This window comes from Emydura macquarii, unplaced genomic scaffold (genome assembly GCF_026122565.2).
Source record: "Emydura macquarii macquarii isolate MOO-44397 ecotype Brisbane River unplaced genomic scaffold, CSIRO-AGI_Emac_v2 contig_2924, whole genome shotgun sequence".
In the NCBI taxonomy this organism is placed as follows: Eukaryota; Metazoa; Chordata; order Testudines; family Chelidae; genus Emydura; species Emydura macquarii.
The window spans coordinates 1899845-1922235 of record NW_027133061.1 but is presented as its reverse complement, the minus strand read 5'-3'; the positions used below and the strand labels follow the sequence as shown (position 1 = coordinate 1922235).

Genomic DNA, 22391 nt, shown 5'->3' with positions numbered 1-22391 from the left:
CTCATACACCCCCATCTCGTCCCAGAGCCACCCTGTAACATGCTGGTTTCCTCACCATGCCCGAGGAATTAGCAGCCACACCAAATTAGCCGTTAGGTCTTGGCTCTGGAGTCCATTTCTTGTCCAAATGCCCACAAATTCACAACAGGAAAACAAACCTAACAGCTGGGGCTGTCTACATAGTCCTGACAGCCCACCTGGAGCTTTCCTTCCTCAAGGACTGCTTCAAGAGTCTGTCTGTCTGTCTCTGCGTCCCTCCTTACCATCCCATCCCCTTTCCCAACTGAGTCCGCTTGTTGCCCAGGGGCTAGCCGGGACAGACGGACACACACACAAAATCAGATGGCTGGAATGCCTTGTTCTGACCCGGCTCCACACCTCCCTTCTATCACCAGCTGACCCTGATAAAGTGCAGACAGATCACAGCCCCCCGGGCACTCTCCAGCCAGCAGGCTTTCATCTTGCACACTCCCTGCTGGGTTAACAGCAGGAGGAGGAGCTGATGCTGTGTAGCAGAAGAGAGTGGGGCAGTTTGGGGATGGCCCTGAAAAACACAAAACAAAACAAGCCTTTGGCAGCTGTTTACAGGGCAATAGTTCAGGGCAATGCTCCATCTGGCCAGCTTTTCCTCAGCTGGGGGGCTGTGATTCCGGGAGCTGATCTTACACAGGGGGTCGGTGCCAATCAAGCCCGTCTCCCCCGCCACAATTAATAAAGTCAACAGCTCATTTGGGATGGGTGCCCCAGATGGGCTCCGCACGTGCCTGCCATCCTGGAGTGCTCAAGGTTGTGCGTTTGGGCGGCCAGTCCCCGCCACCCCGCTGCTGAAATGCAGCCACTTCTGGGTGGGGTGCAGCAGCGGCTGAGCCGCACACGGCGCCATGCCATAGCTCAAGGCGGGAAGGGAAGAAAAGCGTCATTTTCACTGAAAACCACGGAAGGGGCTTTACGCTGGATGGGGCCTGGTCATGCCGACAAACAAAGGGGCCACGGAGACTCGACAGCTGGGAGTGGCCAGAGCCTTGGTTTTAAAGAGACCGCTGACAGATGGCAGCAACATCCCCCCAGCACCCTGCTGGGGCCCAGGTTAACGGAGGGACACCGCTTCCTGAATTCCCGCGGGCCTCGGTGTCCTGCTCTGGTGGGAGGCTGGCGCCTCATCTTGCGAAGACCCAAAAGGCCCATCATGAGATGCTGCCACCCGGGAATGAAACGCTGCTTCCCCCAGCATCCAGCCGCCTGGCGGCAGGCTGGCCCGGCTCCCTAGGCAAACCGCATCCTGGCGCGCGCTCATGCCTCTCGGAGGAATGCTGGCCCTCAAGGGCTGTCCTCGCTCTCCGCCGGGAGAGGATTGGATTTCCCTAAGGACACATAAAGGGCCAGGCTGCTGTGGGGCCAGCCTGCCCCCTGATTAGCCATCGGACCAGGGAAACCAAGCTCCTGGCCCAGGCGTCCGGCACCGCCCCACAAAATCCCCAGCGCTGCAGGTCTGGGTTGCAAGCCCCACTCATAAAATAATCCACCAGCAGAGGGCAGCACGCCCCTGCAAGAGGACGCCAGGTGGCTATGGACCCCAGTTATTTTTATAGGGACCCATCGGGATGTTCAGGGCTTTGTCTTATACAGGCTCCTATTACTCTCTACTCCCGGCCCTGATTTTTCACACTTGTTATCTGGTCACCCTAACCCCAATTCACGTCATTTTCTGTATTCATCTGGTGCCCATCCTACAGGATCCGGGCACCCACCCAGCTTTTAGCCTCCCCGCCCCCTTGTGAAATAGGGACTCTTACTCCTATTTTTGACAGGCAGGTGGAGAGGCTCACCCAGCGAGTCTGCGGCAGAGTGGTGCCCCCCCGGCGGTCTCCCCCCACCTCCAGTGCCGTCCGTCCTGCTCTCCGCGGGACCGGGGACAGATGGACATCTGCGCAATGAGGGCCATTTTCCAGACAAACCCCAGCCTGTCCTCGATGACGACACAATCCCAGGGCAGCTGACGTGACAGGCGCCCCTCCCCCTGCAGGACAGGATTTGGGGACGCAGGCGCTGATAAGATAATAAGGCTTAATTCCACCACCAAGCTCTCATCTGGCAGCGTCCGGCCAGCTAGCACTCGGGGAAGGAGGGCAGGCATGGTCGTTCGCCCTTTACATGGGGAAGCTGAATGGAAAAGTGACTCAGCCACGTCACCGGCAGGGCCAGCAGCGGAACCCCTAGTTCTCGCAGTCAGCGGGCCAGGCGGGTGAGTGGGTCTCCGGGCCTGCTACCAGCTCTGTAAAGAAAGGGGGGGCCAGGGCTCACCTATGGTGCACCCGACGTCACGCTGTGTAGGGGACGCCCTTTGTGGTGCAAACCAGTGTCCTCTGCACGGCCTGACCTCCGGTACTGTCAGATTTAGGACAACACGGCTGGTGCTCGGGCGCAAAGGAAGCTCTTGTGCTAACCCTCCACTGTCCCAGGCCTGCAGAGCTGTTAACTGTTCGCTTCATTTGAACTGGCCTCACAGCACGCATGAACCCTGTTTGCTTAACTCTCCCGCCCTCCTTGCGCTTCCCTTGCAGACCCGGCTTGCTCTCCCCAGGCCTGAGGAAGAGCTCTGTGGAAGCGGGTCCCCTCCACCTGCAGAAGGTGGTTCAAAAAGAAGGATCGCTTCACCCGCCTTGGGTCGCTCATGTCCTGCAACCACCACGGCTGCAGCGACGCTGCAAAGATCTGGGCCTGGGCGCCCTCAGCTCTCGGTGAGGTCCAGAGCGTCCGGGTTGCTGAGAAGCTTGCCGGAGCGGGTCTGAGGTGCTGCGCTCCGGCCAGAGCCCTCATAAACCCGGGGCTTTGTGTGCCTGAACTGATTGCAGGCCACCTTCGTCACACGGGGATTGCCAGCTTCTTTATTGCTGCCAACTCAAATAAACCCGACAAGCACAGAACGGTAAATTACTAGCAAGCACGGAAGAAACTGACCTGACGCCTGTTACTGTTCTCCTCTTAAGGTGCCCAGCAGAGATCGGGACGTGAAGGGGCGAAGAGGGCTCAGGGGCTCACAGGCTGGGGACACTCTTGGCTCCAGGCTCCCAGCGAGGTTGGGATCCCCATGCTCTAACGATGGCACCCCTTGGGCAAGACGAAATGGCAGGTCTCAGCTGTCACCATCAGACAACCGCGCCCCCCCCCCCCCCGGCTGGCAGCCTTGGCAGAGATCAAGGACTGGCTGGAGGGAGAATGGGCCAGGCAGGGGTTAGGACACCAGCCTGCGACTCAGGGTCAATGCCTGGCTTTGCCACAGACTCCCTGTGGGCGAGTCACTTAGTCGCTCTGGGCCTCAGTTTCCCATCTGGACAACAGGGAGCACAGCAGTGTCCTGATACCCAGGGAACTGTGATACAGCCAAGATTGTGTGAGGCGCTCAGATGCTACAGTGATGGGGGCCATCCAAGTACCCAAGCGAGCTCGGCCGTGGGGTTCCTCTAAGGAAGGCTGAGGTCTCTTCAGGTCTAATTTTTAGGCCCCCACCCAGACCCAAGAGGGTAAAGTCGGTTTCCAACCTGCCCCTGCCCCCGGAGCCTGAGTCAGCACGGCTTCCTCCGCAGAGCGAGAGCGGGGCAGGATGTTTTCCCCACTCATATTCAGGTCCCGGCTGGGTTGCAGGGCTCCAGACAAGGCATGTTGGCAGAGGACAAGGGCCGTGTGGGCCACTCCCCTGGCTCTGTAGCTAGAAGACTTCGCCTTGATCCCCGTGTCCGGAGGAACGGTCCAGCCCCCTTTGGTGTCAATTCTGCGATTGCTCCAATGAGACGCAGGCCGTGTTTGCGGGTCGGCCGTTGCAGCCCCACTCTTCTCCTTTCTGAAACCTCCTTTCGGTGGCTTCTCCAAAGACTTTGCCCCTCAGCCTCCTCACATCCAGGGACAGAAAGCCAGCTGGGGCACTCCCAGGCCCGGGCCTTTGGTCAGCTGCCTGGAGCACAGCCATCTGGAAGCTGGTGATACACAAATGCAACTAACGGGACAGGGCCTGATTAGAAATCACGGGTCAGCCCCGGAGGTCCTAATCTGGCAGAAATCAGTAGGAATTTGCCTAAGTACACACAGAAAAAAGCAGGTTGTGTCTCAGGGGGCCAGAGATACCAGACTGGTCAGTTTCAGGATGCTCCGTTTCTCCCCTCAGCTTCTAGCACCTTTTTCAGGAAAGTGCTTGAAGAATTTACAGCTGGGGAAACTGATGCACAGAACGGGCCCTCTGCCAAGGTCCCCCCAGCATCAGAGCCAGGAGTGACCTTCCAGACGCCAAGTCCTGTGGACCACAACTGCCCAGCGAGGCAGCAATGTCTAGTGAGTGGAGCAGGGCGCTCCGACTGACCGGCTACCCACTAGCTGGGTGATGTTGGGGAAGTCACGAGGCTTCTCCGTGCCTCCGTCCCCCGTCTGCGGGACAGGAGGGATGCTCTCTCTAGGTCTCCTCGGGTCATTATTCACTCCCATGGCCTAGCACCGCCGCGCAATGTCTGCGTTGTAACCCCGCCAGCGGAGGGCGGTTGATTTGTTTCCATTGGCATTTAAACCTCGGTACTGACATGAGCATTTGGTTTTTACAAAAAACCCCTAAATATTGGACCCAAAAGCTGTCCTGATGCTGGCCCTTTAAAATACACAACCTCCCCCTCCCCCACCCACTGGGCCCGATTCTGATTTCCCCTTCTCCAGGGGAACTAGATTGGGCCCTGGTCAGTGCAGTGATTTAAGATCAGCGCAAAGGAGGTGCTAGGAAGAGCCAGGCCAACAGCGACTCGGACCCACTGGCTCGTTCCCGATTCACACTCAGGCTCACTGCACCCACCAGCAGTCGCTCTGAACGCCCCACCGCAGCGCTCGCTGCAGATAAACAGCTGAACAGAAAGTCCAGCAGCGCCCGGGCGGAGAGGCACCTTTGTCCCACCTGCCGAGGAGGGAGGAGACCTGCCCTGCCCTGCCCCTCGGGAGGGCCGGCCTCGAGTGGCTAGAGTGTCACATACACACCCCAGGCAGCTCTCCTGCCTCGCACAGATTCACCCAGCGCAGCTGGAGAGTCGCTCAGGATCGCAGGCGAAAGCTCGAGGGAGGAGAGCGAAGAGCCTGCGTCGATTGCGAGGGGTGGACTGCCGCTGACACGGGAGCCAGGCTGCTGTTCCAGGGGCGACCGGGGCCAGAAGGATTCCCCCTCCCATCTGTGCAAGCCACTGCTGGCTTACTGGGTGGCACCATCCCTGTTTCTGTGTCGCGGACCCCTCGGTGCACGCAGGGCGAGCGGAGTGGCGTGGACTGGCCCTGAACGGTCTTGCTCAGGGCGAGGATGGCTGTGCTGGCCAGCTGGTGAGCCGAGGGGTGCTCTCCTCCTCCTCTGCGCGCTGGGTGCTGTACGTCCCCCGTGCGCAGCACCGGGCTGAGCGTTTCACTCCCCTGGCTGGCAGGATGAACATGCAGGCAGAGGGGATCGGGCAGCCGAACAGCTCAGCGTGGCCCGGCTTCGGGAACAAATCTCTGCTGGACGCTTGGGGGATGAGCGGGGATGACGCCGCCTCCATCCCGGCTGACGGCGTCTTCGGCCTGCGGATCCTCATCTCCAGCGTGTACTCGGTGGTGTGCGCCATGGGGCTGCTGGGTAATTCCATGGTCATGTACCTGGTCCGGGCCCGCAAGGGCAGGCCAGCCTCTGCCATAGACGTCTTCGTCTTCGGCCTGGCGCTGGCCGACTTCCACTTCACCCTGACCCTGCCCTTCTGGGCGGTGGAGACGGCCCTGGATTTCACGTGGCCCTTCGGCACCGCCATGTGCAAGCTGGTCCTCACGCTGACCATCCTGAGCGTCTACGCCAACGTCTTCCTGCTCACCTCCATGAGCGTCACCCGCTACTGTGCCGTGGCCTCCGCCGTCCGGCCCGGCCTCAAGCTGACCGCCCACCTAGCCAAGTGGATCACTGTGGCTCTTTGGGCCGTGGCCTTGGCAGCCACCGTACCCACCGCCATCTTTGCCACGGTGACCGACGTGGTCGGGGTGGAGTTGTGCCTGCTCAAGTTCCCCAGCAAGCGGTGGCTGGGGGTGTATCACCTCCAGAAGGTGCTGGTGGCCTTTGTGGTGCCCCTGGCCATCATCCTGGCCTCCTACCTGCTGCTCCTGAACTTCCTCCAGCAGCACCGGGTCAACGCCAACAACCCCAGGAGGCAGAGTCAGATCACCACGTCCGTCTGGCTGGTGGTCACCTCCTTCTTCGTCTGCTGGTTCCCCAACCACGTGGTGACCTTCTGGGGAGCCCTGGTGAAGTTCGGGGCTGTCCCTTGGGACGAGACCTTCTACTTCCTCCACACCTACATCTTCCCCCTCACCACCTGCCTGGCCCACAGCAACAGCTGCCTCAACCCCGTTGTCTACTGCCTGGTGAGGAAGGAGTCTCGCAGGGCCCTGAAGGAAGCTTTCTTGAATCTCTTGGCCCAGGCTTCCTCTTACCTGCCTGCCTTCATCTGCAAGGCGAGGGAGGCGGGCACCACCGAGCGGGCACTTCCCTTGGACCCGAGGGGCAGCCCCAGGGGCCGACAGGTGGCAGAGAAGGAATATGCCCTGCTGTCCACCTCCATCACCGTCGTGGCCGAGTTGAGAGACGAGGAAGACAGCCAGCAGGGCGAGGCAGAGCTGGCCCCGGATCGGCCTGCAAGTGGGAGATGCCGAAGCGAGCGCTGGTGAAGCGCGGCCTCTAAGACGCGTGGACGGATGGCTTTGGGGCTCACGGCAGCGACGCCGGGGCTAGCAGGGCAGGGGGCTGCTGTTGGCACCGGGCGTGCTACGGGCCGTGGGCTTTTGCACCACAGCTAACTTGATGTTGTTGGCTAGAGAGTAGCGGTCGCACCACATTCCTGTTAGGACAGAGGGGACCCAGCTCTTTGGATCTGGAGCCCCAGCCAGGGTACCTGGCTGACACTGGGGGGGGCGGTGGAGGGGTGCAAAGACAGACATTGTGGCCCTGATTTCCACAGCGCATCCCACAAAAGCCCCAGAGCCACGTGAACCTTTGGAAGAGGTTCCGAACCTCTGTGCTCTGCGTCTCCATTGGCTCCGTTTCCCTCCGGCAGCCACCGACGGGGCAGGAGCCCTGGGAGGTTCCCGGCTCTTCATGGTCTTGCCACCCTCTAGGGACTGACACCCACGGAGGACTCCGGATCTTAACGAGGACTCCAGCACATTCCCGCAGATCCCAGGATCTTCCCTGCTTCCACACACCCTCCCGGCAGCGGGAGGCAAAGGCCGAGCCGCGTGCACCTCCTGACCACTCCAAGGAGGGCGCAACAGGCTCCTGCACCTCCCGCTGGGTCTGCGAAGCAGCGGCAAAAGCCCTAATGCAAGCGCTTTTTACAGTGCGACGCCTCCCCCAGGCCCTGTGTGGCACCCTGACTGACGAGGGCCGGGTGGGTTCTTCTCTGGAGGCTATTGGTTCTGGTCCGGAAATCCTGCTGGCAGCCCCAGGGCAGGAGGGGAGGCTGCTCTGAAGCAGCACAAATCACTTCCTCCGTCGGGGCAAGTCCCCCAGCCTAAACCGTGCAGGGGGTGAGCGATTGAAGTAAGATCTCCCGGCAGGCCAGTGGCCCTGACCCACGGGCCCACAAAGCACGTGGGGGCCAAAGCAACCTTCAATAGCGCGGTAACCCCACTGAGGCTAATGGGGTTGGTTACTCCAGGGGTCAATCTGGTTTAGTCAACGGTGGCTTAACTTTCCCTGGGGAGAGGAGTGACAGTGCATGTGGCTCCCCCATACAGATGCACCTCTGAATGTGTTTCCAGGAGTCCTACATGACCCGCTCAGCGCAGGGGACCATTCCCCTCGGACCTCACACCCCAAAAAGTACTTGTTCTTATCGAGCCCATCTCTGGTCCACCTGGCGACCCCCCCAGCATTGAACAGCGGGCAGGCGGAAGACGGCTCCATTTCAAGGCTGGATTCGGCACGAACGTCTGGGAAAAGAAAGCAAACTCTCTGACTCCCAGATTTATGGGGCGTATGTGAGGCATATCAACTCCAGACTGTGTCAAAGTCTAAATCAAGGCAGCTCTGACGCTGTAGCCAGGACCTGATTTTTGCTCCAGGGCAGAGGTTAATGAGGAATTACAGGTCGGGTGAAGACATCACCTCTTTTAATGCGGCCAGCTGCGTGGAAGGACGTGTGTTAGCCAGGCCGAGGCTGCCCCCTTAGAATCTCTGGAACAGCTGGATTCCTTAGTGAGGCAATGTTCCACTGCCTTATCCAGCACACGAAGGGTTAAATGGGCTAACTCCACTCTAAGGGCTTTACTCTGATTGGGGCTGAGCTCCATCAATGAAGTAGGACAGGAATGCCGGGGGGCGGAGAGAGAACAAACCTGATTGTCACACAGGTTTTGTACCCGTTGAACGATTTTGGTTTGATCTCCCAAGGGGTTCAGTCAGTACAACTCCTAATGGAGATGTAATAAAGGTGCAGTGTGGCCTAGCGGATAGAACACGGGGACTTGAGAGACCACTGACCTGCTGGGTGCCTCAGTTTCTTAATCTGTAAAATGGGATAACGATACCGACCTGCTTTAGAAAGTGCTTTGAGCTCTGCTGATGAAAAGAGCAGTTTTACCTCTCTAAGGTGGACACAGTATATACCAGTATAGCTAAGGGTGTCATACTGCTTTCACTATACCAGTGTAATTAAACCTTGTGCCTAGAGAAGCCCTTTGGGAAAAAACATGATTCACTTATTCCCATTGTAATTCATGGACAGCCACTTGACTGATGAATTGCTTTGCAATGCTGCAATTAACGTAACTAGTGTGTGTGTGGGGGTGGGGGTGGGGGAGGATCGTGATAAAGGACCATCAAAAAGGGACAAATCTAAAAGGTAATCAGCTACCAGCCCTTAAGCAAACAAAAAAATCCCAGCCCATCAGGGGATTAGCAGAGCCCAGTTCCTGTTTACAGAAATGAAATTTTTATTGTGGTCAATCAAGGGCCGCTGTTTTGCTGGGAAAGGAGCAAAGATACCGCCTGGAACGAGGTGTGTAATGGCAGCAATGTCATGACGAAGGGGATGGCCCCTTTTGCAGAGTTCAGCACGCACAGTCAGACGTGGATTTTTCTAACGAGCCCATTTAGGCACCAAAGTAAGTGGCTACATTTTCAAAAGAGCTCAGAGTATTAAATTCGGGCGCTAAATATCCTAGCGGGATGCTGAGCCCTTGTGAAAAACCTGCTTTAGGGGTGTAAATAGGAGATGATCACAAGGGGAAATCTCTTACCCCGTTTTTGGGTGCTGGGGAATTGTCTGTAAAATCTGGCTTCACATGGGCATTAGGAGGGCAATGATCAAGATAAAAATAGTATTAACAGGAAGACATTTCTTTACCTGGGAGGTATGGCAAGCCCCAAGTGTTAAAAAAATCAGGAGGGGTTTTTTTTAAGCCAATCACAAAATTTTGGTTGATCGTTGAAAAACTTCTCTCCTGCTCAACCCATATATGGTATTGTTCAAAAATCCTCAGCCCAGAAAGCTGATTGCAAATTTTCCATCAAAACTGATGTTTGACGGGAAAATTGGGTTTCCAGCTAAGTGGAATTTTTCGCACAAAGCATCTGCTTTATGCAGACAGTTCGATGTTTCATCAAAAAACCAAATGCCCCTAAAATGAAACATTATGTTTTGGAAATGCTGCCGTGGTGCTTCATAGGAATTGTAGTTTTGGGGCCACACACTCCCTTTCTCCTCTGTTGGCTAGGCTCCCTGGACAGACTACATCTCCCATGATGCACCAGGGCCACATGACTGCCATGAGGCATCAAGAGGGGAAACTATAGTGCATCAAGGGAAACGGAGTCTAACCAGTGAGCCCAGCCTATAAGGGAGAATGGGAGCGTGAAGTGCCTGAACTACAACTCCCATGAGGCACTGTGGCAGCATTTCAGAATCACAATATGTTGGTTTTGAGGGGAAAAAAATCATGAAAATTGTCAAAAAAGTCTCCATTTTATTGCTATTTTGAAACGTTTAAAAACCAAAAGGACGGGAAAAGGCAAGGCAACGTCACAACCATTTTGTCAACCTTCATTTCTTTATTTATTTTGACTCATCAACGACTGAAAAAATTTTTTTTTCCCATCACCTCCAATTCCAAAACCACCTCATGCGCCTCGTGCCAGGAACCGACGCAGCACCCCCGGCACATTGGATGGGACGAGACCCAGAGAGCCAAACACACTTTGATCAGCAGACACAGCGGATGATAATTTTTCAGCCAGTTTGCAGACCGTTTGCAAACAGGAAGGGAACTAAATGATTCCCTACACCTTAGCTGGCGGCACAAGCCGATAGAGAGGCTGAGTCTTATTTATGCGAAAGGCCTCATTTCTTGCAATGTAAACAGGCTTTAAAGGTGGGGCCGTCATGCCACTTGACGGCCCCGGGGCAGTACCAGAGTGTTTGTAGAGTGGCCTTAGCTTAACGGAGAATCTCGGAGTATTTGGGGTTCCTTCTGGAGGGGATAATCTCTGACGTGGTTATCAGCTGTTGGGTTTTCTTGTTACTCTAAATGTAGAACCCTGGAAAACAAGTCTGCTCACGGATCTATTTTATGTTTTATCATTACTTCTGGTAGGGAATAATTAGAAGGTGGGGAGGAAAACCTGGGTTTCTTAAGAGTTAATCTCTTTTGGCAATTTATATCCACCAAATAAGCATAACTGGGACTGTGCAAACCAAGAATTCAAACCATGCAAAGAAATTCCTCTGTCTCTGTTCGAGAGGAACCAGAGCCCAGACCAGACTGGACGGGGCTAGAAACCACAGAGAGCATGAATCAATCTCCAGTCCTCTCTCTTAGGTACTTTTCCCACCCCCTGTTCATAGCACCCCAGCACTTTACGCTCTGTAACGCATGTAGCCTCACAACGCACTCTGTCTCTACACTGGTACAGTGTGTCCCCAATCTTGGTTGGGGCTTCTAGGCAAAACTGGAGTACAAATAATGTCTTTTAAGTGAGCAACATCCCCCCCAACCCCTCCCCCACCACCAGCCCCTCCAAATCCTGCAGGGCCAGGCTGGAGGCCTTACTGGGAGCTGTCTGCGGTGCTAGACGTGCCCTGAGTCCGAGCATGCTCTGTCCAGTGCTGAAAAGTCCCACACAACCACAACAGAACTGGGCTTTATACCAGGGCCCGGCGTGCCGCCGTCCTACACGGTATCAGGGACGCCTCGCACGTATTGTCCTCAAAAGGTCTTTAACTTCCTAATAGCTCCCAAAGATTACACTGGTCCCGTCTCCAGCCGCGGGCAGTTCCACACGACCTCACCACAGAGCACACACGTTTGCCTTGCAAACGGAATCTGAAACCCCCCCCATCATTCAATAAGGTTTGTCCAGGATATTGCAGGAAATCGCCATCACATTTCCTTTCTCTCCTTTGTAGGGGATCAGTGCAGGAGGCCTGCCCTAAAACGGCTTGCAGGGTTATACAATTTAAAAAAGAAGTAGGGACCGGGTTTTATTTCAGAACAACTCCCTGCACGAATCTGCCACGCGGTCAGCGTTTGCTTTGAGGGGACGATCCAGCATGTAGCAGAGAAAAACAAACAAACAAACGGAGGGGCACCGGGCACCGTTGTGTGGGGAGAACAAATTATTGACGTGTAAGTGGGGTTTCCACAGGGCAAGCAGGGAGGAAATCTGAGCTGCCAAAAACTGCAGCCATTGGACTGGAAGAATTTTACCGAGCGCTGTCGAATCAGGCCTTAGTGACCAGCGCCTTGGTTCAACATAGCTGTGAGATAAGAGGTGCCCGTCCACGGGTTTGGTTATTGTTCCACTGGCAGGCGTGCTCGCCCGTGGAGAGCGCTCAGTGGTTTCACAGCAGAGCCTCCTGGGGGCTCCGTCCTACAGCCAGTGCCTCAACTGGATCTTCATTCAAGCAGCTTGGATGGGTAAACATGAGGCAGGTGGATCGGCCCAGTGGATTCCTGCGTGTCTGCGGTGATACAGCAGGGGCCAATGCACCCTCCACTCTCTGGGGGTCAGAGTGTCAGAGGTTCCCCTTGGGGGATTTGCTTCTGCCCCGAGTTTAGGTGGGTGGGAAGAGTAATGTGCAAAATCTTGGGTGGACATGGCGCAGAGCAGATGCGGGGTGGGGAAGGGCCTGGGGGCTGGGAGAACTGGAGATGCTGGAGCCAGGAAAATGTATTTCTCTGCCCCACACTGGGAATCCAGCAAGATCCGCAGTCAGGAGCAGCCCTGGGGGTTTAATGTGGTGTGTGGGCGGGAAATGCAGGGCCCTTCTGGTGGCGCAGGGACTCTTGGAACGCAGGGGCTGGATGGGCCAGTCTCCGTTCAAGCCACCAGCGGCTGGGGTGGAGGGGAGGCAGGGAAATGATTTGTGAGCTGTTGAAAAACGAGCTGACCCAGAATGATAGGCCCGGGGTGTGGGGTGCGAGGGCGGAACCAGGATCTGCAGCAGCGGGGCCCAGTCCAACATCTCCACCATGCCAGAAGACGTTGGCATCCAGGAGGTCTCGCTTCAGGCTACCCGGCCCTTTGCTACTAGAAATTCCAGCACACACAGCGACCATCTCAAACCGCACCTTCTTCCAGTCCCTGCAACGGAAGGACCAGGCAGCTCCCGCCAGCTTTATCTAGCCTGGATCCTGCATCTCCACTCAGCTGAATGAACCTCCCTGCCCCCCGCCCCGAGAGGTAGGGCATCCCCATGCACCCCAGACATCAGCCAGACACAGCCCTGAGCAGATCCTGCTGCTCTGACCCCTTTGTCGTAATGGGTTAGATGTGCCCAAGGAATTATCGGGCGGGTGCCACTTCCAGGCTTAGCCCGTTGCCTTCCGTGGGCACCACGGAGCCAGCTCACCTCGTGGTGAGAGGACAGGGCTGGATGTGGAGAGCGATGGTGCAACGTCCAGAGGACTCGAGATGCTGCTCCCATCCTTGGGTCTTCGTCTCTGGAGGGCATGACGCAGGCAGCGCATCCCGTGACCAGGGCATCAATGATCCGCTTTCCATCCCTAGTGCTTCCTCTTGCAGGATAACCTCAGGCAAGCCTGTGCCCTGAGCCAGTAGCGTTTACAAAGTGCTTTGAGAGCACCACATGGACGACGCCCCAAGAAGTGCTGGGATTTCTCCCCCGGCTCCGTTACTGCCCCTCCTGTCGGCTCCAGATGGGAGAGGAGCAGGCTGGGCTTCCAGCAGGTTATAAATCAACACGATCGCTAAATGGCGCCAAAAATGACGGCAAAGCCCATATCTCGATCCCTCTTGGCCAAACACAATTGACTGCACATTGCTGCCTGTTATGGGCTGTAATTTGGCTTGCGAGGGGTTTTGCTAATTGCCTGCTTTTGCTCTGATGCACAAGGATTTTTAATTTCCTCTTTCTATTTAACTATCACACATCTGCAGCTTTAAATTACTCATCCGCCGCATTGCTCTCTCGCTCCCTTGCATACTTCGTTTAATCCAAATGTTTGTCCCGTGCAAACAAGCGTTAACGAGCACCAGCGAGCACTGGAATAGCGGATCTAGGGAGGTGGTGGAAACCCCGGTCCTTGGAGCTTTTTAAGAGCAGGCTGGACAAACACCTGTCAGGGATGCTGTAGGTTTACTTGGGCCTGCCTCAGTGCAGGGGGCAGGACTAGATGATCTCTCGAGGTCTCTTCCAGTCCTACATTTCCAGCCTATTTTTGCCAGACAAGATGGATCTTGACTCGAGATTAGCCCGTTCAGACCCGAACGCTCCCAATGTTTTGGGGGTGGGTGGAAGGACTCGGATCAGATGTTCCCGACACAATTCAAAACCGATACCAAGCTGGGCGTTTTTTCCCCATCCAGCGCACAGTTAAGTGTGTGACACGCACTGCCCCCAACAGATCATCGCGGTCCAAGCAGTTACCGGGCTTCCAAAGAGGAAGCGGGATGGGCTAGGTCAGGGGTTCCCAACTCGCTTGGCTCGAGGGCCACAGGTATCATTTTTACAACGCTGAAGGACCGCCCGTCTCTGCCAGCAGCTTCCCACCCCCACTGCAGCCAGAGGGAAGGAGCTCAGCGAGGAGGATCTCCCGTACCCCTGGCTGCAGCAGGGAAACCGTGGGCTCCACCTGGATCCCTGGGAAGCAGCTCGACCTGTCTATGATTTATACGTATAATGAGACCATTCCGAGTTATCATCACTCCTAGTAAACACCAAGGGATGGGAAGGGCTATAAACCTTTCTGTGTCGGTGCATAAACCCACCTGTAGCGACTGTGGGAAAAGAGATTTCTCTGGTGGAAGGTTCTTCCCATGGCAGGCTTCTCGCACTTTTCTCTGAAGTGGCTGGGGCTGACCAGTGCCTGAGAGCAGATACCCGGCTAGATGGCCGTCGGATCTGAGCCAGTCAGGCAGTGCCGATAGGGAATCTCGCATGCCGATCTCGGGGTGAATGTCACGTGTCACCAATTCCCCCCCGTGAAACGTTAGTGGAGCTGAACCGGAGCTGAAGTTTGACCTAGAGAGTCAAAATCTCTTGACGTTCACGGAAACGTTAAGTCCCCCAGCCAAACCCAGACCCAGCAGCAGGGCCCAGGACTTCCTGACAGACAACAAAGCTGCGTCCAGGGCTGAATTTGGCCCGACAGTCGTTGCATTGTTTACACGCAGGCGGAACGTCTCCATCAGCTGCACAAGGAGCTCGCTCCGCCGTGTGCCTGCATTTCTCACTGCTTGGAGTTTTCAGTTCTCGTTCAGAAGCGGAGACAACATCTGAGGTTCAGGACAGGAAAATTAGCAACATTCACCGTTGCCGACCCCATCCGAGGCGTTGCATGAGAAGGGAACCATTGTGACCTGCGCGGCAGCCTCTCTTTTGACAGAGGAGCTCCGATTGATGAGCAGCACCGAAGAAGTCACATAATGGAAATATTTAAAACAGGCTCCCACCACCAGCCCTTCTAGGAGCCCAGTCTCTGGTAGAGAGGTGAAGAGACAGTGGGAAAAGCCTGGAGCAAAGGTAATTCGAGGCTTTATACAGATTATTTTGGGCGGGTGGGGGGCACACACTACAAACGAGAAGTGGGGGGCCAGAGTCACTCAGATTTCCAGCGGAGCTGCGTCATCTCCTGATGGATGGCATAGAACTTGGGGCGCAGGCTGGGACGGGCTTCCCAGCATCTCAGCATCACGTCGTACGCTTCCAGCGGGCAGCGCTCAGGAGCTCGCATGCGGAAACCTGCCGGGGCAAGAGAGGCTGGATACGCCCCGCGTGCGGGCAGCTCGCCCTGAGGTGGGCTGGGGTGGAAATGGGACTGAAGTCCATTGTTGTTATCTGCATCGCAGTCCAGAGGCCGACTGAGATTAGGACCCCAATGCGCTAGGTGCTGTACAACACCCAGCAAGAGACAATCCGAAGGACCTTACCGTCTAAACGGACCAGTCAGCTCTCTCCTTCCCATTGTACAGACAGGGAACTGAGGCACAGAGAGACTAAGTGACTAGGCCAAGGTCACACAATGAGTCTGTGGCACAGCCAGGAGCTGAGCCCCACTCTCCTGAGCCCCAGCCCTGTGCCTTAGCTACATCGCCACCCACCCCCTTAGCTCAGGAATCACCTTGTCAAGGGCCCGCGCCGCGATAAACGCCAGCTGTGTCTACTCACCTCTCTCCACCTGGCTCACCACCTGCTGGTTCGACATGCCGGGGTAAGGGGCGGCCCCCAGGCTGAAGATCTCCCAGAGCAGGACCCCGTAGCTCCAGACGTCGCTTTCCGTCGAGTAGCGGCCTGCCGCCAACCCACACGGGGGACGTTAGTGGAGGGGCCCGATCCAGCCGCCCTTTCTCACGTGATCAGCAGGGCGACCCAGGAGACTAGGGTAGCCACCAGCGCATCCCCCAGATGCAGGGCCTCCCAGTGGTGTCTTCCAGACTGGCAAGGGCCTGTGCCCACTGGGGGAGCCGGTGGGACTGGCGCAGATCAGGGCGCTCTGCACCATAGCATCCTCCCTGTGCCCGCAGTGATACCAGACTAAACCACAGCCGGTTCCCTGGGCAGTACCGGGCAGAGACAAACCTTACGAAAACAGGACCGTCTGGCTTAAAACCGGACGAATGACCGACCTCTGAGTGCTTGGGGGGGAAATTGCTACCATCCTCTCAAACCCCAGCACGGGGGGTGTTGTTGGCCTCGACCAGCCTCCCCTGCCCCAGACCTTCCTGGACCCAGGCCCCTCTCGTCCCGCCCCCACCCCTCTGATCTCGCGCCCCTGACCGTATCTCAGCGCCTCCAGCGCCGTCCACTTGATGGGAATGTGCTTCATTCCTCCCCGGGAGGCGTAGACGCCGTCGGCCTCCTGCCGCGACATGCCGAAGTCACTGATCTTCAGCACGCGGCCTTCTCCCACCAGGCAGTTCCTGGCCGCCAGGTCCCTGCAGGGAGAGGACAGCGGGCTAGACACGTCTCAGCGCCGGCGGGAGACTCCCGGGATGCAGCAGGCAGGACTGGCCGGCCGGGGAGCTAGACCTGTAACCTTAGCGCGGGACTTTGGTCACTGTTTGGGGCCATCGGCCGCCTGGTTTGTTAATCCTCTGGGTGCCACTCGTGCCGTTAAACATCACCGTAACCTCCCCGGGGGTGCAATTCTCGGTGCTGCCAGGCGGGGGGGGGGAGGGGTGTCTCGTCCGTACCTGTGGATGCAGCCGTTGCTCTCCAGATAGGCCATCCCTGCTGCTGCCTGGACTGCAAAGTGGATGAGGTCTTGAACCCAGAGCCGGCTCCCCTCAGAGCGGAGGAATGATAAGAAATCCCCACCTGGGCGGAGGAAGAGAGAGAACGAAAGAACAAAAGACCCAGATGATCCATGCCCCCTCGCTCCAACTAGCCTGAATTTAAGGCTGGATTTAAATCAGCAGTTACCCTCAAAACACCCCTTTCCCTAGGTTTTGCAGAGTAAACAGGGCCTACATGCACTTCAGGCTGCCGCCTCTAGGTGGTGACATTCCCAGCCCTGGTGCAGCAGGCCTGGCCTGGCACCCAGGAGGCAAGGTGCACGGGGACGGGGGTCACAGGCGGACACACAGAGCCTGCTGCTATGCAGAGAGTTCTGCTGCTCACCGGACACCAGCTCCATGACGATGAAGACAGGCTGTTTCCGGGCACAGACGCCGATAATCCGGACAATATTCGGGTGGCTGTAGTGCCTGACGATGCTTAGAAACGGGAAGGAACAGAGGGGGGTGAGCTCTGAGCCGACGCGGCGGGGCCGGCACCCGCTGATCCGTCAGACCTCGCTGCTGGCTGACCTGGCTTCCATGAGGAACTTCTGCTTAGCCTCCGGGGCCAGGTGCTCTCTGCAGGTTTTCACAGCCACGGGGGTGTTGTTGTAGGACAGGCGGCCGCTATACACCTCCCCGAAATTCCCCTGGGGACAGAGAGACAAGGGTGCAGGGGAGGAGAGCAGGCAGCAGAGCATGGCCGGCTATGCACAACCCGCCTGGGTACCTGCAAGCAGCTGCAGCAGTGGAGGTGGGCGAGGGTTAGGCGGCTGGAGCCCCACATAAAACATGCAAAAGGGAAATCAGGCCTGCTCTCTCCCTAGGGAGAGCACAGTGTGTGCATCCCCCGCTTGGCAGCATGCTGCAGCCATGCCCAGAACAAAAGGGCAGCTGTCCCCACCCACTGACAGAGTGCTTAGAAATTTAAAGGGGCAGCGCATCCAACCCCCCCCCCCCCAACCCCACCCCATCGCCAATATGTCAAGGTTTAAGCCCGCGAGCGCTGACGCCTGGAGAGCTTTCTATCTGCCCGGTGCGCCCCGCCACACCACTCCCCTGCTGCTATGCCCTTGCCGGGAAGGATTCCCCTCTAGGGATGAAAAGAAAGTTTGGTCTATTCAGTCCTTCTGTTCCACGCAGGGTTCTAAACAGAGCCCGTCACTGTGGTATCTGGGCACTTCTCCTTGGTTTCTCTTTAGAGGTTGCAAGTGAAGCAGAGTCCGCAGCACGGGTGGGTTTTTGGGCTGTGGACCCCTGTCCCCAAGACCCGCCAGCTCATTTCCCAGAGGCCACTGAGCTCGGCATGACGTAAGGCTGCGCTTGAGACGCCAATCACTGCGCGTAACCACAACGCACCCCACTGCTGGGCGGCTGTGTGCCCTGGCGGATAGAGCACTAGACTGGGAGTTGGGGGACCCGGGTGCTATTCCAAGCACGGCCACTAGAGTGACCTTGGACAAATCACTTCCCTGCTCTGTGCCTCAGTTTCCCCATCTGCAAAATGGGGATAATGATACCCACCGACTTTACCAAATGCACGGCCCGCTAACAATGAACAGTGCTAGGTAAGAACTAGGGATTATTATTACGATCCAGACGTTCCAGGTTCAATCGCTGCTGCTGACGACTCACCCAGCGGCGTGGCATGACAGACTCAAACCACAGAACTTTCTCCTTTCCTCCCCCGCCCTCAGCAAGGTATGCATTACACGCCTTTCCACTCTCCACCCCCCCTGACCCCACCACCCCCATCACAGCTTCGAGCGCCTTGTAGGGGCTGGGCTGACACCGCAGCACAAAAGCATCAGATCCATATTTTATAACCGGGGACAAAGAAGGGACGGCAGCTGCCATATGAAATATTCATGTTGCCCTGTGGTTAGCATTATGGGCTCAGTAGCTAACAAAAGGGGCTAGGGAGGTGATGCCTAAGGCAGATACAAGCTCAACTGCGAGGTGTATCCTTTAAAGGGATTCTGTACGTATGTTGCGAGACATGGCGGATGGACTAGAAGCGACACATTTATCGCTCCCTCTAGATCACAGAACGGGAAATGTAAGATTAAATGCAAATCTGAGTCCCTGAATCCCCACCCTGCCTCCCCGTGACCTGTGGCACATGTAGCCCCAAACCCTGATGATTTTACTTTTGGGGGTATTACTCCTTTAAACTTCCAAAACCCCCACCTGTGGGTGGAAAAAGCAGCCAGCTGCAGTTAGAATCCTAGAAAGGTAGGGCTGGAGGAGACCTCGGGAGGTCATCTAGTCCAGCCCGCTGCACTGAGGCAGGACTGAGGAAACCTAGAGCATCGCTGACCGGGATTCATCCAACTGGCTCTTAAAACTTGCAGCGCCTGGGATTCCACAACCTCCCTCGGCAGCCTGTTCCAGAGCTGAACTCCCCAGAGAGTTGGACATTTTTTCCTAATCTCTAACCTACATCTTCCTTGCTGCCGATTAAACCCATTACTTCTTGTTCTACCGTCAGTGGACATGGGGGAAAATTGATCACAGTCCTCTCTGTAACAGCCCTGAATGTATTTGAAGACTGTTTTCAGGTCGGCCCCCCCCCCCCCCCCCGTCTTTTTTCCCCATGACTAAACATATCCCGTTTTATTAATCTTTCTTCATAGAGAGGGTTTTCTAAACCGTTGATCGGTTTTGTTGCTCTCCTCTGGACTTTCTCCAATTTGTCCACATCTTTCCCGAAGTGTGGTACCCAGAACTGGACACAGTAGTTCAGCTAAGGCCTCGCAAGATAATTACCTTCCACGTCTTCCACAGATACTTCTGTTGGTACATCCCAGAACGATAGCAGCCTTTTTCGCACCCGTGTCACATTGTTGACTCACATTTAATTTGCGATCCCCTAGAATCCCCCGATCCTTTTCAGCAGGCTGACCCCCTAGCCGGTTATTCCCCATTTTATAGTGGGGCCTTGGATTTTTCCTCCCTAAGCCTAGAACTTGGCACGTGGCTTCGCTGAATTTCGTTTCTGCTGCCGCCCGGTGCGGGCTGCACACACTGTGCTCTCTCTCTCCGGGGAGATGATGCGCCTGATGCGCATTTACACGAGAGGCACAGAGAGGGGAAGTGACTTGGGCAAGGCCAGGCAGAATGGAAGTGGCACAGGTGGGAACAGCACACTGGCGTCCTGCCCGTGCTGCCTGGTTCCAATCGGGCCCCAATTCACATCAGGCTTGACGTGCAGAGCACGTTCACTCCAGCACACTGTTAACAGCTGAGAACAGAGTCACTCACGCTGCCCAGCAGCTCTCCCAGCACGACGTCGTCATGGCTCAAGTCCCATTTCGCCTGCAAAAGGGAACAAAGCACCAGACGATAAGGACTGGAAACAATAGCACTGATGGTTTGCACTGCTCCATGTGGGGCTGACTCTGCTCAGGGGCATAAGCCCCTCATTGACGTGGGGCGGGAGGGGGACTCGGCGGCAGTGGGAGCTGATGAGGATTGGAGCAAACACAGAGGAACAGGGGCTTGATTCTAGGGCAGGCCCCAAATTTTCCATCCAGTTTTTCGCGTCCACTCTTAGAACCTTACCCGTGCCAGACAAGGGGGGGTGTGTGTGTGCAAAGCTGAGGTTAATCCCTTGTTACTGCCCCGTCCCAGGCCTCTGCTCCCACTGCAAACCTCCACTGGAGCTCTGCCATACCCCGCGCCAGCACCCATCCAGGTGCCCCTGGGCACGCAACCAGCTTACCTTGGCGACCGGGTGACGAAGGAGGAACGAGCACTTCTTGGTGAGCACCTGGCGGGCTTGCAGATGGTGGTGGACGAGCAAAGGGATGGTGGGTGCACCCACCCCGCCGGGCTCAAACTGGTACCTGCCCTGCAGACGAGCGCAGAGCAGTTCAACGTGGGCGGGGCGGCGGGGGTGTTAACCAGCTGACTGGCACAGAAGCTGAGCCTAGAGGCCGGGCTGGATGGGTCACCCGCAGGGGGCCCCAAATTTTACAAATCACAGGAGGGAGCAGGGCAACAGTTACCTTGAGTGAGTGCATGCGCACTGCCCTCTGCTGGATGGAATCAGCACTGGACTGTGTGTCTTAGGCCCTATACTGCTCCCACCTAGTGGGGATTCCCCCATAGCAAGGGATTGTTTCTGGCCCAGGAGGCTCTGACTTCCAGCCCCAGTGCTGCTGTGCACATCGGCGGGACCATGCCATGCAGCACAGCAATAGCTGCGAAGTCCCAGGTGGCCACTGATGTGTTACAGAGCCCTACTCTCGCATCACGGCCGTCATTCTGAGACTTCGACTTAGCGCTCAATGCTCATTTATACTAAGGCCTCTTCGCAGAGTGCTGGCAGCGCGACGAGCAGGCGAGTCAGCATCGCCATTGCCATTCTACAGATGGGGAAACTGAGGCACAAAGATTCGTGACTTGCCCACTCTCCGCACATCCTCATTGGCCAGTCAGCACGCCTGGGGACAGGACATGGGCTGCAGCAACTGCCTAGAGGTGCTTAACCCTTCAGTGGGCTTGCTCCGTCGGGGCTAGGGTGCACGGCCTGCGGGGCGCACCATCAGCTCCCCTCCCCACCAAGCGCCTTACCTTCCGGCACTGGATGATGAAATGCCGGCACTGCCCTCCCGCCAGCACGGACAGGACGTGCTCACCCGGCCGCCCCTGGCTCTCGCGGACCAAGAACTCGCCTTCGTTGGCCAGCAACGCCTGAGCCTCCTGTCTGGGCAGCGAGCCGTGGTACCAGTCCTGCTGCCAAAGGGGTCTCTCGGCTGCCGGCACCAGCGGCACCGGAGGGGGAAGCTTGCGGTTGGGAGAGAACAGGAGCGAATCAAGGGTCAGGTGTTTGCAGGGCATCCCTCAGGAAATCAGTGGGGTGCCTGCCTGGGAGAGGGGCTGGGATGGCAGCCCTAGACACTCCAGACTAGGGCAGCTGCAGCGCGGCAAGGAAAACTGACGCCTCCCATGCGCTGCCCTCTGCCAACATGCCTCAATCCTACCCTGTAACCCACCCCCAGCAGGACTGCTCAGTCGCCCCCATCCAGATGCAGTGGGCAGAGGGGTTCAGCTGGGCCGCAGAGGTTTGTCCATTAAGAAGTGAACTGAGACCGGCAAAAATTCATCTCATGCAATGGCTGAGGCACAGCCACTGGTGGAGGGGGACTAACTTTCCATCCCTGCTGCTATGCGCTGAGTCCGGAGCAGCAGCCATTCGGCCGCCCCCTGGTTAACTGCAACTACAAGAGCATCTTCGTTGTGTCACGGGATCCCAGCCACCACCGTAGACTGAACTGGCGACATGCAGCGCACACGTCTCTCCAGTGTGAGCTAAAGCTCCCCCCAGGCTCTGGAACAGATTTGCATCCACTAGGGATCAGCAACACACACTGAGCCGTGGGTCACACCAGCCGCTAAGCTTCTCCCCTGCTCACTTATGGGGTTTATAAGGGACACACGTCCATAGGGCTTGCCTCCCCTTTTCTCTGTACCGTCGCCCCGTACCCGGATGGGCCGGACGGGCCGCAGCCTGTCATAACTGCAGCCCCACGCGGATTTCTGGCACGAGGGGCAGCTCATCCTCCCCTCAACGCAGCGCCTGGCACCTGCCTCTCCCTGCAGCCCAGCGTGG

The 22391-nt window shown here is 56.9% G+C and overlaps 2 protein-coding genes across 2 annotated transcripts; one reads left to right on the top strand and one right to left on the bottom strand.

Annotated features, from left to right (window-relative positions):
- The first annotated feature begins 5445 nt into the window (after positions 1-5445).
- RXFP4 (relaxin family peptide/INSL5 receptor 4) lies at positions 5446-6705 on the top strand. The gene has a single exon (XM_067569603.1). The coding sequence runs from the start codon at positions 5446-5448 to the stop codon at positions 6703-6705; it is 1260 nt and encodes a 419-aa protein (XP_067425704.1).
- Positions 6706-15096: 8391 nt separating this feature from the next.
- LOC137167400 (tyrosine-protein kinase Fes/Fps-like) lies at positions 15097-21619 on the bottom strand. The gene is made up of 9 exons (XM_067569530.1): positions 21353-21619; positions 20499-20627; positions 20039-20092; positions 17306-17424; positions 17118-17212; positions 16691-16814; positions 16275-16432; positions 15666-15788; positions 15097-15239 (listed from the first exon to the last, which is right to left on the bottom strand). The coding sequence occupies exons 1-9, from the start codon at positions 21617-21619 to the stop codon at positions 15097-15099; spliced, it is 1212 nt and encodes a 403-aa protein (XP_067425631.1).
- Positions 21620-22391: the final 772 nt, after the last annotated feature.

What these genes read in the sequence shown, in the direction of transcription:
- RXFP4 (XM_067569603.1), top strand. Translation starts at nt 5,446, where the DNA reads ATGCAGGCAGAGGGGATCGGGCAGCCGAACAGCTCAGCGTGGCCCGGC.
- LOC137167400 (XM_067569530.1), bottom strand. Translation starts at nt 21,619, where the DNA reads ATGCCCTGCAAACACCTGACCCTTGATTCGCTCCTGTTCTCTCCCAAC. An exon ending in TTCGTCACCCGGTCGCCAAG is followed by an intron (nt 20,093 to 20,498) that starts GTAAGCTGGTTG and finishes TCCCTTTTGCAG; the next exon opens with GCGAAATGGGACTTGAGCCA. An exon ending in GCTGGAGGCGCTGAGATACG is followed by an intron (nt 15,789 to 16,274) that starts GTCAGGGGCGCG and finishes GGTTGGCGGCAG; the next exon opens with GCCGCTACTCGACGGAAAGC.